At 42.8% G+C, this 14,513-nt stretch overlaps 1 protein-coding gene across 6 annotated transcripts in view; it reads left to right on the forward strand.

Annotated features, from left to right (window-relative positions):
* The window catches only part of ncoa1.L (nuclear receptor coactivator 1 L homeolog), a 163,179-nt gene that overhangs the window by 48,994 nt on the left and 99,672 nt on the right, over nt 1–14,513 (forward strand). For all 6 annotated transcript variants that reach the window (XM_041563612.1, XM_041563613.1, XM_041563614.1 and 3 more), the window contains exon 3: nt 4,658–4,824. In XM_041563612.1, the coding sequence (XP_041419546.1) occupies nt 4,658–4,824 (167 nt within the window). The remainder of the gene's footprint in view (nt 1–4,657; nt 4,825–14,513) is intronic.

Genomic DNA, 14,513 nt, shown 5'->3' on the forward strand with positions numbered 1-14,513 from the left:
AAAGTTCGTTTTAGGTCATCCCCTTTAATACTATTGACTGAATCAGCCAAACAGCAAGGATGCCTTTCTTAGGTTTAAAGGAGAAAGATGGGGTATAATCACTAGGGCTGCCAAATGTTAGACACCCCCCAAGTGCTTATAAATATGATCTCAGTCCTGCTTCTTTCTGCTTTGGCCTGGGGCCATTGGAGAAAGAAGAATCGGAATAAGATAAACACCCAGTGGTGTTCAATATATCAATGTACCCAATATATCTTACAGTATATGGGGTGGCTCCTTTTGCCTAGAAGATACAATAGTGCTCACTCTATTAAAATCAACAGACATCATGTCTCTCTACATGTCAGATATTCATTGACAGTTAGATCCAATATATCTTATAGGGGGGGTTCCTTTTGCCTAGAAGATGTATTAGAGCTCACTCTATTAAAATCACCAGACATCATGGGGCAAATTCACTAAGATTCGAAGTTGCGCCAGGCGCAACTTCGCCGCACTTCGCCAGGCGTAGTTTCGACAGTGCTCCTCAAATTCACTAAAATCCGAAGTTGCGCTCAGGGGTAGCGTAAGGTTGCGAAGTTGCGCTAGCGTTGATTCGCTATGTAAAGCGAAGTTGCGCTAGCGAAGGCTAATTTGCATACGGCGCCAAATTCAAATTTCAATGGAGGAATACGTATCAGCACTACAAATGCCAAGAAAACCTTCAAATCATCAAATAAAATTTTTATTTTGCCCTACACATGTGCCCACTGTCTAGGTAAGTTGCCATGAGTCAGGAAATGTAGGGGGGAAGGAGGGGAGCCCCAAAAAAAAATTCGATCTTTTTCAGCCTATCACCCATAATGTAGAAAACACGCCAGCGTTTTTTGGGACTTAGAAAAAAATTTGACTTTTTTTGAAACAATCCCTATCTACTCTATTGCGCTTTGCCAGGTCTGAGGTGGCGAAGGAAGTCTAGCGTAAAAGGTAGCGTTCAGTACACTGCGCAAGTTAGTGAATTTGCATAGTTACGTCGCTAGCGAAAATTCGCCTGGCGTAAGGGTGCGAAGTAACAGTAGCGAAACTACCCAGCGTTCGTTAGTGAATTTGCGCAGTAACGAAAATGCCAAACGCTAGCGAATTAACGCTAGCGTTCGGCGCTTAGTGAATTTGCCCCCATGTCTCTCTACATGCAGGATTTGTGCAAAAGGCAGTTATTTTGTTAGATTTTGTTTGTACTGGAATCAGTGGAGTCAGATCCAATATATCTTATAGGGGGGCTCCTTTAGCCTAGAAGATGTATTAGAGGTCACTCTATTAAACTCACCAGACATCATGTCTCTCTACATGCAGGATTTGTGCAAAAGGCAGTTATTTTGTTAGATTTTGTTTGTACTGGAATCAGTGGAGTCAGATCCAATATATCTTATAGGGGGGCTCCTTTAGCCTAGAAGATGTATTAGAGGTCACTCTATTAAACTCACCAGACATCATGTCTCTCTACATGCAGGATTTGTGCAAAAGGCAGTTATTTTGTTAGATTTTTGTTTGTACTGGAATCAGTTATTTGAGTGACCTCTAATATTGGATAAATAACTGTCAATGAATATCTGACACCCAACTGCTGCATGAAGACAGAATGAAGAGAAACAGATGCTGAGAGAGGGATAGTGAAGATAAACTTGATTATTTCAGAAACAATGCAGAATATTTAATTGATTGTATTTAGAAAGTTTCTTAATTCAGTATGAGGAAGCTTATATTACATTTTCATTTTTGCAATAGTTTCCCTTTAAGTTACCAAGAAAGGATTGTTGCTGCACTGGTAACTTGCAGGGTAATGCCGCCTGGGGAAAGTTTCTCAAATCCGACCATGGCTGCAGTGCGCCTGTGTGTGTGTGTGTGGGGGGGGGGCTAACATTTGCCCCCCCTAAGTGATTTTTACTTTAAAGGAGAACCAAACCCTTTTTATTAAAATCCCCTACCCTACATAGACCCCCTCTTCCTGTTCCCCCCCCCCCAAGCCTTGGTGTTACCCTGGGTAAATGCCCCTTACTAGGCTTGGGCAAATTTGACCCGTTTCATTTTGGCAAAAATTTGCCGCCAGCGAAATGTAGCTGACGCCCATTAAAAGTCTATGATTTTTTTGATGCGTGCCACCATATTTTGGGCGTCATTTCCGCAGCGAAACAAGGGGAAAAAATTCACCCATCCCTACCCTTAACTCTTTACTTACCCCTCAATGCAGATTCAGGGCATCAAAGTTCACGGGCACCATCTTCTTCTCTTCGGTAATCTTTGGGTCTTCTTCTGGCGCTTCAGCAATTTCCGTGGCTTTCGGCGCATGCGCAGTTGTTCAGGACTGGAAGACTTCGCCAACTGCGCATGCGCCGATACGCTGTTCTCTTCCCGAAGATTACCGAAGAGAAGAAGACGGCGCCTATGTACTCTGATGCCCTGAATCTGTAACAAGGGGCAATTAAAGAGTTAGGGGCATTTACCGAGGCTGGGGGGAGCAGGGAGGGGGGTCTATGTAGGGTATGGGGGTAGGGGATTTTAATAAAAAGGGTTTGGTTCTCCTTTAAGAAAATTAATATGCAGGCAAAAGCCGCTAGAATCACATATTGTGGGAAAACTTTCTTGCCGAGCTTTCATCTTTGAGTCTCTCTGCCTTTTCCATAGGCTGAATAGAGGCAAAGGTGTTGCTGGGAGTTGCAGTTCAAAACAGTCAGAGGGTTGCGAGTTCAATATACTTGATTTATATACATAAATAGCCCGAGCCTAAGAGCAGATACGGTGCATAAATCAGAGCAACGAGTGGGCTGAGTTGGGAGCTGCAGTATTCCTCGCATTAAGGCCCCAGGTCAGAATAAGTGGCACCTCCTCAGCACAGCGACTGATTTACAGCCCAGGAAATGACTGAGTTACACTGAGACTCCCCTGCCCTGGGCTTTGTACCAGTGATCCCTCTCCCCTCAGCTTCACACTTTACTGGGCTGCTGCGGCTATAAATTAGCCTTCTAATGGAGGGAGGAGACTGCCTGGTTGTTCTTTTACTGTTCATCAGAAGAGCCAGCAGGTCACAGCTCTGTGCTTTGTGGACTAGAGACTTATTTATAGGGGTACAAATAGGGGTCGCTGCATTGCACTTATACGTAGAACACCAGACAAAGGAAAATATAATGGGGCAAAATAGTTACAGTACGGAAGTATAAAGTAAGTCAAGATTGGGACAGCTGGACAAGAGGGAAACAGTTGGGAAGGATGGAGATATCATGGAAGGATATAAACAATAGGAGGACAGTTCAACGTGATGGCAACTGTAGGACAAGCTGCACAATGGAGATGGAAGGACAATGACAAAGTAAAGATGGAGGGAAAGATGGCTACAGTAGTGTAAGACGAAGGGTAAGGTGAGAACAGTAGGGTGAAATAGCAACAGCAAGATGGACAAAGAGAAGAGTGGAGACAAGAGGACAATAAGTCAAGATAGTTAAAGTAGACACAGTGACACCAGGGCAAGATGGTGACAGTAGGAAATATTGGAGACAGTAATGTAAGATAAATTTGACAGAAATGGAAACTTCATATCACTGTCGCTCAACCTTCAGCCCTCCAATTGTTTTTGAAGAGCTCAAAGCTGACAGAGGGTGCTGGGATGCACCTTGACCTTTAAATGATTAAGTTCACCTTCCAACACTTTTTCCAGTTCAGTTGGTTTCAGACAGTTCACCAGAAATAAATACTTTTTCTAGTTACTTTCTATATTCTATGTGTGACTGTTTTTCTAATATTGAAGTGTAAAATGTCATTTTTTTACCTTCTAAAGCAGCTGTGGGAGGGGGGGGGGTCGCCGACCCTGTAAACTGTTCAAAAGTGATACATTTAGTTGATCCATCCCTGAGTTTCATTACTGGCAGCTGTTAGAACTGATATAATAGTTACTGATACCCCAGAGATGCTGCTGAGAAATGATCAACTCAATGTTGTAAAATTGTAACTGTTTAGAATTACTACTTTAAACTTAGGGGCCGATTCACTAAGGGTCGAATATCAAGGGTTAATTAACCCTCGATATTCGACTAGAAATTAAAATCCTTCGACTTCGAATATCGAAGTCGAAGGATTTAGCTCAGATAACTTTTTTCGATCGAAGGATATTCCTTCGATCAAACGATTAAATCCTTCGAATCGAACAATTTGAAGGATTTAAATCCAATGATCGAAGGAATATCCTTCGATCAAAAAAAGTTAGGCAAGCCTATGCGGACCTTCCCCATAGGCTAACATTGACTTCGGTAGCTTTTAGGTGGCGAACTAGGGGGTTGAAGTTTTTTTTAAAGAGACAGTACTTCGACTATCGAATGGTCGAATAGTCGAATGATTTTTAGTTCGAATAGTTCGATTCGAAGTCGTAGTCGAAGGTCGAAGTAGCCCATTCGATGGTCGAAGTAGCCCAAAAAAAACTTCGAAATTCGAAGTTTTTTTACTTCGAATCCTTCACTCGAAGTTAGTGAATCGGCCCCTTAGATTTCAGAAACAACTGTAAAACTGTAAAAAATGGAAGGTAATTGAAAAAATGTATTTATTTCCTGAGAACACTCTGAAAACAATTGCACTGAAATAGTGTTTATAAGGTGAACCACTGACTTCATACTCTATATTTGTTTTTGTGCAGCACCGAAAAGCGACGCCGGGAACAGGAGAACAAGTACCTGGAGGAGCTGGCCGAGCTGCTGTCGGCAAATATTGGGGATATAGACAGTCTGAGTGGGAAGCCGGACAAATGCAAGATCTTGATAAAGAGAATGGACCAGATCCAGCAGCTGAAGAAGAAGAAGCAAGGTAAGAGCCAGTGTCATGGTACAGTGAATACCATGGTGGGACCAAAGCCTGTAGGCCGGGCAGAATTTGGCAATATTAGACAACAGGTTATGCCCACACTTGTGCAAAGTTGGCTCAGTGAATTATAACAAACAGCAGCAGTTGGAATATGGAGTTTTCCTTTCATTGGGTTTACTGATTAATTATAATTGGTCGGGGGTGAAGATGTGTCTGTATGCAGTTACACCTTTAGGGCTCTTACACACGGGCGGTTTTTCCTGCGCTCCCCTGCGACGCATGTAAACGTCAAACGCAGGTGGGATGCATCATGTTGCATTTTACCTGCATCCGGCGCATACATGCGACTGTGTGAGTACAGCCCCCTTGACAATAATTGAGTGTGTCTACTCCTGTGCTCCCCTGTGGCTGAATGGAAGAAAGCGCAATGCATGGGGAGCGCAGGAAAAACCGCCCGTGTGTAAGAGCCCTTATACAAGTATCAGATACTGTATATATAAGTACCTGTTTTGGAGAAACACTCCTTTTTTACAGTGAACAAACTAGTCCTGGCTGCGAATTAAAGGTCCCGGTGCAGCATGGAGGTGCCTGACCTGTTTGCAACGCAATATGAATGTGATTGAGGCACTTCTAAGTCAGTACAGAGAAGAAATCATGACTTTTTAGAGAGTTAAGTACCAGACCTGTTTATAAAGCAATGGAAGAAGCCCCCTGTCTATCCCAATGGAACCTGTCCTGTTTTAGAGTAACTGAGCCAAATTCAATTGTACAGTTAAAGGAGGACTAAACATGAAATCATTTGGGGATTTGTTATGCACCCCTGCAGTAAAGAGTCATTTGGGGTTAAGTTCTCCTTGAAAAGAGTTGTTCACCTTCCAACACTTTTTTTTCCAGTTCAGTTGCTTTCAGATAGTTCAATAGAAATAAAGACTTTTTCCAATTTCTTTCTATTTTCAATGTGTGACTGTTTTTCTAATATTGAAGTGTAAAGGTGGCCATACACTATAGGGTCACCAAACAAGGGGATCTTAACACAATATGCTCACTAACGGCTGGGCGATATCGGGTGAATCGGAAACGTTTGGCCTTGGGGTCGAATGATCAGTGATCAGATTACAATGCTACGAATGGCCGCAAACGGGTCGCAGGACTGCATCAACTAGCCGATGCGGTCTTGGAACATAGAAAAAAACAATCAACCTTGACCAGTCGATATCTGCCTGATTTTTGGCCTGATATCGATGAAGAGGACCCGTTGGTAGCCCCCACACATTGGCAGATAAACTGCCGAATCGGTTTTAAGGAGCAATATCAGCAGCTTTAATCTGCCCGTGTGTGCCCCACCTTAAATCTAAATTTTCACCTTTCCAAAGCTGCTCTTGGAGGGGGGTCAATGATCTAAATTGATATATTTAGTTAGTACATTTGTTATCTTTGTCCCTGCTGAGCAGAATCCCTGAGTTTTATTAAAGGCATCTGTTAGACTTGATACAATCGTTGCTAAGGGCAGAGACACGCGCTGCTATTTCCGGAGATTAGTCACCCAGCGACATATCGCTTCCTCTTCGGGCGACTAATCTCCCCAAACTGCCTTCCCTGCAGTTAATACTCCAGAGATGCTGCTGAGAAATGGATCAACTTAATGTTGCAACAGAATCTGCACCTGAATTACTGAGCTGCCAGACTCAAACACCAGAGACATGGACATTAAACTTTAAACTCAGATTTTGGAAAAACGGTAATTGAAAAAAAGTCTATTTCTGGAGGATAATCTGAAAACAACTGAAAAAGTGTTTGAAAATTTGAACAACCCCTTTTGTGTGTGTATATATATATATATATATATATATATATATATATTATATATATATATATATATATATATATATATATATATATATATATATATATATATATATATATATATATATATATATATATATATATATATATATAAAAAAATCCTTGGTAGTCCGCACTCCACTGGAATCAGCAAGGCACCCAGGTGCCACTCATATATCAAAAAGCATAACTAATCCTGGAAGCATGAGTGCACACTGGGATTTTAATTAAAAATCAAAAATTTATTAAATTACATTAAAACTGGTCAACGTTTCGGTCCACCTCTAGGACCATTATGTTGTGTGTATATATATATATATATCCAGAGACAGACGGAAGCATTAAGAGCCAGCCCACCTTATATTCTGAAGGGCCTAGTCCTATTTTGGAGGCAGTGTTTGTGCAGCAGGTTGTAGTTGGTGCCAGCAGTGCAGTTGAGCAGTGCAGTTGAGCAGTGCAGTTGAGCAGTGCAGTTGAGCAGTGCAGTTGAGCAGTGCAGGAAGGATTAAATTAGGGACGGCACAGACTGTATTGCCGGCTCCAGTTTTCTACACTGTTTGCTTTGCTTCTGCTCTCAGGAGCTGATGTTGCTGCCAAACAGGATTATTTTATTAATGAGAAGCAGTGCCGGAGAGCCGGTGTTTTGTGTACAAGGTGAATACTCTCCAAGTGCACTGCTCACAGCGTCAGGACCATAAAAATGTGCTTGTAAGGAGCCACAGCTGGGCCTTTCCTGGCTCCTCTCCATCGCTGCACAGAAAAAATGTATTTGCTTTTGGCTTAATAACCTCATTTTTGGCCAGAGGGCTTGGAGCTTTCAGGGTGGGAGGTGCCCTTCCCATGTCTCCTCTGCATCTGTTCCTACACTGAGCAACTTCATGCTAATGGCACCTTATAGTTGGCAGGAGGGTTACTAAACTCTGTGACTGCTGGGTGGTGCCCAGAAAGTGTATGGGGCCCAGTGGGGGCACTGACTGATGTGCAGGTATAGGAAAAAAGTGTATAGGGGACATAAAATGATATTATTGCTGTAGGGCCTAGTATTTATTGTAGTATTATGCATGCTACTGTGTGCCCTAGAGCCTTTCCTGGTATCGGCTTATTCCCCAGCTAAACAGCTAATTGTGGAAGAGATTCTACTTAATATCATTGGGGTTCTCTTATTCCTGCAGGTCCCTAAACTGTTTATTTGAGTCCCTAGGATATTTCCTTCCACAATTGTTATTTAAAGGCAAAGGTAAATCTCAGAAAACAAATGCAGCAAACACGAGGCAAAAATAAGAACTGCATGCCAAAGTCTTTATGCTTAGTATGTACCCGGAGGCACCTGAACTGATCCAGCCAGGATTCATGAGTCACGTTGGCACGTTGCAATCAGCAGATTAACTGGCTTAAAGGAGATTTAAACCCTAACTAAAGAAGTAGGTAGAAATGTTGTACATGATGTTTTGTTCTTCTGTACCAGCCCAAGGCAACCACAGCCCTTTAGCAGTAAAGATCTGTGTCTCCAAAGATGCCCCAGTAGCTCCCCGTCTTCTTTTCTGCTGATTCACTGCACATGCTCTGTGCTGCTGTCACTTACTGAGCTTAGGGACCCACTCACAATATACAGTACACATAGAATAGAAATGTCACAATATAAGGCTGATTAGTAATTAATACACATAATTACTACATGGCAGCACAGAAACCAGTGCAATTAGCATCAGAATTGAATAATCAGCAAACCTGTAGCATCAGCTTATATTACAGCCAGGGAAGCTCATTTTCTGCTGGATAATTAGTGACGAGCCCTAAGCTTAGCTTCTCAACAGCCAATCAGAGCCCACTGAGCATGTGAGTGTCACAGACACTTTCCAAGATGGTGACCCCCTGTGACAAGTTTGAAGTCCTGGATCATTGCTGCTATTGACAAGCTCAAACTTTAGCCTCGTGCAATAAATTCACTATATAAAATATGCCATTTTTAGCCACATTCATTTTTAGGGTTTAGTCCTCCTTTAACCATGTTAGTGCCAGGGAATGTAGAGGGGTTACCACTCAGCACTATCAGGGTACAGTTAGTTGTATATATTAGATAGAGTCATACAACCTGCCTGATATGGAACTGGTCAGGTATATCCAGGTACCATTATGTTAGAAGCAGAAACATTGATGAAGTGAAACATAGTAATACACAGTCAACACCCAATAGAACCCTGTTACAATAAATCCTGCACAGAGGCTGCTGGGAGATATAGTTTATAGATTGTGGGGAACTCGACAAATCTAATAGATATGATCTCACGGTTATCAATTGACTATTTCTGACCTGCAGCTCGAGGGCCCCATTTGTTTCAATGGAACTCTTAGCTTGTTTGGGGGAATTATTGCAGTGCGGGTGTTGTTTATGGGTTTCTGCAATAGATCATAGTGATAATGCCGCCCTTCCTATATACACGTTGTCTCACTTCAGTTATTTATTTGTGCAAATTCAACCAACTTGGAGTTAAATAAATTCATTTTTACATACCACATGGCAGTGTCTTAACTGTGTCTCCAAACCTCATGCAAGCCACACCCTCCTGATGCGTTTCGCACCAATATTTACTAATAAAATATAATTTTGCCATATTTTCACGAAACGCGTCAGGAGGGTGCGGCTTGCACGAGGTTATTATATTTCGGTTCTCAGTAATGGGAAGGTACACCCCTTGCTTGTTGTTATTGTGGTCATGCACAGATAGCGTGCAATTGTACCGTTTGTTTGGTGTTCGGCTACATCATCAACGAAATGCGATACATAACTGCTGTGGGGCTGACAGTTGCATGCAAATGGCAGTCAAACAATCTCTGGTGCTTGAGACAGATTTCTATTAGGGCTATGTATTCTCCAGAGCTGCAGTTTAGTATCGGGATTGAATAACAGTCCTGACATCCTATCACTTCTTCCCTTACTCAGCTGATTCTGGGGAGAAAGGTATGTGATCCCTTACAGCAGTGGGTGTTCTGCCTGCTCCCGGCACATTCATGTTCAGGCTATTAAGGAGCGAGGCTGGAGAGCACATCACACAATGCTCTTTATTCAGGGAACAATGGCTGCCAGTGTCTGGGCTTTGGTTCTCACAGGCACAGCCTGCAAGCGGGTCAGCGCCACTGTGTGTGATTTGCACTGAGAGGGAAGGGGCGCATGGTGTAGGGTAGCAACCCAGGGATTAGTCAGCTCTCCGAAACGGCACAGAGCACCAGCTCTTTCTTACAGGGCATAATGCAAAATTGCTATTGATTGGGAGTCACACTACCTGCTTTCCTGATGGTTCTTAGTGCTACCAGGACACCACAGTTCCAAACTTTCCCCTGGACTCCATCTTTCCTTACTGTACACAGTATTTCTTACATTATAGTTCTTTCCCTGACACTCCTCGGGGCATATTTACCAAAGAGTGAGGTTAAAGTCCTCTAGAGTGAAATTCCGCCACTCTCCATCCATTTCTATGGGATTTTTCAAAGAATATTTATCAATGAGCGAAAGTGAAAGTTCCGTAGGAATGAATGGAGAGTGGCGGAATTTCCTTCTAGCGGACTGTGGCGATCTTTAACTTCACGCTTTGATAAATCGAACCCAACTTGTCTTACGGTACACACTGTTCCACAGCCCTTTCCAATATTAAAGGGCAAGTCAACCCCAAAATAAAAAGTTGCCTAATAAAAGAAAACATCATTCGAAGCAACTTTCCAATACACATTTATTAAAGGAACTATATAGGATAAATAAAAAAAAAAAAACATTTGTATGCAGTAATGTATCCTATAAGGTACTGGTTTTACTTTTGGCTGTAAATTAATATTATCTTTAAAAATATCCATATATGTTCTCTGGTCCCTGTCCATGTTTCAAATGAAGGGTGGGCCCTGCCAGAAGCACAGTAGGAAGGGGACAGCCAATCACAGTAGTCACACTAGAAAGACAGCATTCAGTTCCCTATCAGGTCAGCCTAGCTACTGATTGGTTCCTATCCAGGCCAGCCAAGCAACTAGGTCTGCTTGTGCGCACATTACTGTTCACATGCACACACAAAACGATGCGCGTACAAGTGCGAATAGGCGGTGGAGAAAATCGACAGGTGGGGAAGAGAGGGGACTGTACTAGAGGTAGGCAGGTGGTAGAGTAGGTGTGTGCCTGGCTTATGCCCTTGGCACGTGCCTAATCTGCCTATCCCTAGTTCCGACCCTGGCTGAGTGCCACTGGCTCCCCTGCACAGCCTGGGAAAGGAGGCAGCAGCAAACGGAACGGGTGGGTGAGACTAGTTGGGTTTTTGCAGAAATTTTCAATAAAGTAACTAGAATCACAACTTTTTAAAGCACATTCCATCTATAGCTAAAAAAAAGTTTAATGCACTGGCACGTTCTTGTTTTTTGCATGATATGTCTCCTTCAGTGCTTTTAAAGTACAATTACTATTGAAAGCAGCCTTTGCTTAAAGGGATGGTTCACCTTGAAGTAAACTTTTAGTATGTTATAGAATGTCCAATATGAAGCAACTTTTCAATTGGCTTTCATTATTTTTTTATTTTATAGTTTTTGAAAAATTTGTCTTCTTCTGACTCTTTCCAGCTTTCACATGGGGGTCACTGACCCTCATCTAAAAACAAATACTCTGTAAGGCTACAAATTACTCATCTTTCTATTCAGGCCTCTCCTATTCATATTCCAGTCTCTTATTCCAATCAATGCATGGTTGCTCGGGTAAATTGGACCCTAGCAACCAGACTGCTGAAATTGGAAACTCGAGAGCCGCTGCATAAAAAAAGCTAAATAACCCAAAACCCACAAATCATAAAAAAATGAAAACCAATTGCAAGTTATCTCGGAATTTCACTCTCAACACCATACTAAAAGTTGATTTAAAGGTGAACAACCCTTTTAACTGCTGGTTGTTACTTTTTAAACAATGTTGCAAAAGTCCTTGTTCTTCAGCAGCAAAGTCAGGTCTGTTAATGAGCTGCCTTGTCTTACATTGTATCAACAGTCTGAACTGGCAGTGCAGAGAGTAGAAAGGGACAAAGACTGTAATATAATAGCAATATATATATATACAAATAACATAAAAACCATAGAAAATGTGTAAGTAATGTATATTGCAAAGTTGCTTAGAATTAAGATTTCTTTTATTAGGCAAAAATGTTTTTTGCATCCCCTTTATGATATATCTGTATTCCGCTGCTTCCCCTGGGCATGTACATGCAACTCTGTAGGGTTTATAGAAGATGCCCCTGCCAGCCTCCCCCTAAGCAACTCACAAGCCCAGCTATATAAACTTCAAAGGGCTCAGCGCTGAGTTCCAGAGTGTGTGGCCGGTGATTGGCATCTGTGGGCAAGCGACTGTAAATCTCACAGCTATTCATGTTTATTTGTGAAGGAGAGAACAGAAGCCAAGGGATTGGGGAAGAGACAATGTCAGGGGCTTAGCTCCATGTGAACCTTTCTGTTGTGTAGGAAACCAATGCTCTGAGCTATAGCAGTAATGGGTGGCACCCAGCCTGAGTCTCATACAGTTGGCAGAATTAGTGGGTGAATGGATGAGGCCGGTGCCAATGCTGAGAGCCAGAGGGAAGGGCCCAGACTGCTAATTCCCAGGCCTCCCATGGCTTTGAGTAAAGGGCTGCATGTTGCCTTTCAACTGCTCCGGGGCCCACCTGCCAAGGAGTCTGTTGGACTGTGCTGCCCTGATGTGAATGCAGAACGGGACCGGCTGTAAAGAGACCTCAATTGACCTGAAAACTCAAAAATCCATGCCCCTGGCTGTTTAGAACTACAACTCTCACACCCTTTGATGCCAAGTTTTTGGGGATAGTTTGCAGTATGTCCTTGTAGTTGCTAGGGCCACTGACTGTCGCAGCCATATATATTATATATATATATTTATTCTAGGTCGGGGATGCTTTGACTAGGGTTGCCACCTGGCTGGTATTTCACCAGCCAAGGCCAGGGCCAGTATTACAAATTTACCGTTAATGTATTAGCCGTTAAATTTGTAATCCCTATTGGCCCGCCTCAGATCCGCCCCGCTCAGATCCTCTACTCACCTAAGCCAATCGCTGCCATGGAATCTTTGTGACTCCGCCCCAAAACTTCAAAACCTGAACTATCTGGCCCGCCCCCACCCTCTTCATCAACAACCGGTAGGGCCAGAACTAAAAGGTGGTTCCTCTATAGTTAATAAAAAACTCCTTCCTCCCCAGCCACTCTCTCTTACCAGCGAGGAAGGGGGAAGCAAGTCAGCCAGTAGTGGGCGGAGTCGGGATGGGACATGGGTGGGGCAGAGGCGGGATCTGGTTGAGGTGGAGGCTGGACGGGAAGTGGGCGGGAGGATGGGGATCAGAGTGCGCCGGACCCCTCTGAAGATTTTTTTGCAGGGGGGCCCGGCGCACTTTAGTTACAACACTGTCTGTTTTGGTCATTTTGAACAGGCAATGAACAGGTTAATGAGGCTAGAGTGAAAGAAACATCGTCCACTGAGCGTCTGCCCTCACAGCTGCCTAGCAAAAGGGTTAACCCTAAAAAGTGACCGGCAGTTGCACTCTGATTGGCTGAAATCCAGCCGGTACAGTTATATCGCTGATTCTGGTTGGCTACGGAGCTGGGATGATGCAAAAAACCTGGCTGTGCTTATCCCACTGCGCAGAACTGGGAAGCAGCAGCAGCTCCTTTCAAAATAATAAGAACATTAGGGGATATTTGGAGAGAATTCGGCAACTCGCCACCGAGGCAGCGACTCTTCCAACAAGTCGTCTGTGTTTAAACTGCTGCTGAGAGCCAATAATAGGCTCTGTATTAATTCCAGCTTTTCCATAAATCATAAGTAATCACAGGTCACACAGTGGAGCCAAGATACACGATCCTATCGGCAAGAACATAACAGAACATAATACTACTGGATGTTACATAACAAGCACCGGCGTATTAATAAGCTGCGACGAGGCTTTCATGTGTCTCCAGATACCGGCCCTTCTTACAGTTGGCCAGACTATTCTCATTAAAGGGGAAGTAAACCCCCAAAACAAAATCTTGCCTAATGAAACGCAATGTAACTCTATGAAACTTGCCAGTTTACATCAGTTACGAATTTCACTGGCTTTAAAGTTATTTGTAAATGTAATTATTGCTGAAAGAAGTGTCGGTCTGTTCTCTGACTCTTCAAACGATCTAACTACAGGTATGGAATCCGTTGTCCGGCAACCCATTAACCAGAAAGCTACGATTTAGGGGAAGGCTGTCTCATATAGACTCCATTATAATCAAATAATTTAAAACGATTTCCTTTTTCTGTGTAATAATAAAACAGTCGCTTGTACTTGATCCCAACTAAGATATAATTAATCCTTATTGGAAGCAAAACCAGCCTATTGGGTTTATTTCATGTTTACATGATTTTCTAGTAGACTTAAAATATGATGATCCAAATTATGGAAAGATCCTTTATCTGGAAAACCCCAGGTCCCGAGCATTCTGGGTAACAGGTTCCCTACCTGCAGCGTGAACTGCCATATTGGTTGCCTCAGCATAGAAAAGGAATGTTCTCGGTGCACAAAAAGTACCCGCACCTTTCACCGTTCATTTTTTTTATTTATGGGTTTTGACTTATTTAGCTTTTCATTTAGCAGCTCTCCAGTTTGCAATTTCAGCCATCTGGTTGCCAGGGTCCAGATTCCCCTAGCAACCATGCATTGATTTGAATAAGAGACTGGAATATGAATAGGAGAGGCCTGAATAGAAATATGAGTAATAAAAAGCAGCAATAACAATACATTTGTAGCCTTACAGAGCATTTGTTTTTTAGATGGGGTCAGTGAAAAAAAGCAAATAATTAA

The sequence above is a fragment of the Xenopus laevis genome, chromosome 5L (assembly GCF_017654675.1).
Source record: "Xenopus laevis strain J_2021 chromosome 5L, Xenopus_laevis_v10.1, whole genome shotgun sequence".
NCBI classification, from domain to species: Eukaryota; Metazoa; Chordata; class Amphibia; order Anura; family Pipidae; genus Xenopus; species Xenopus laevis.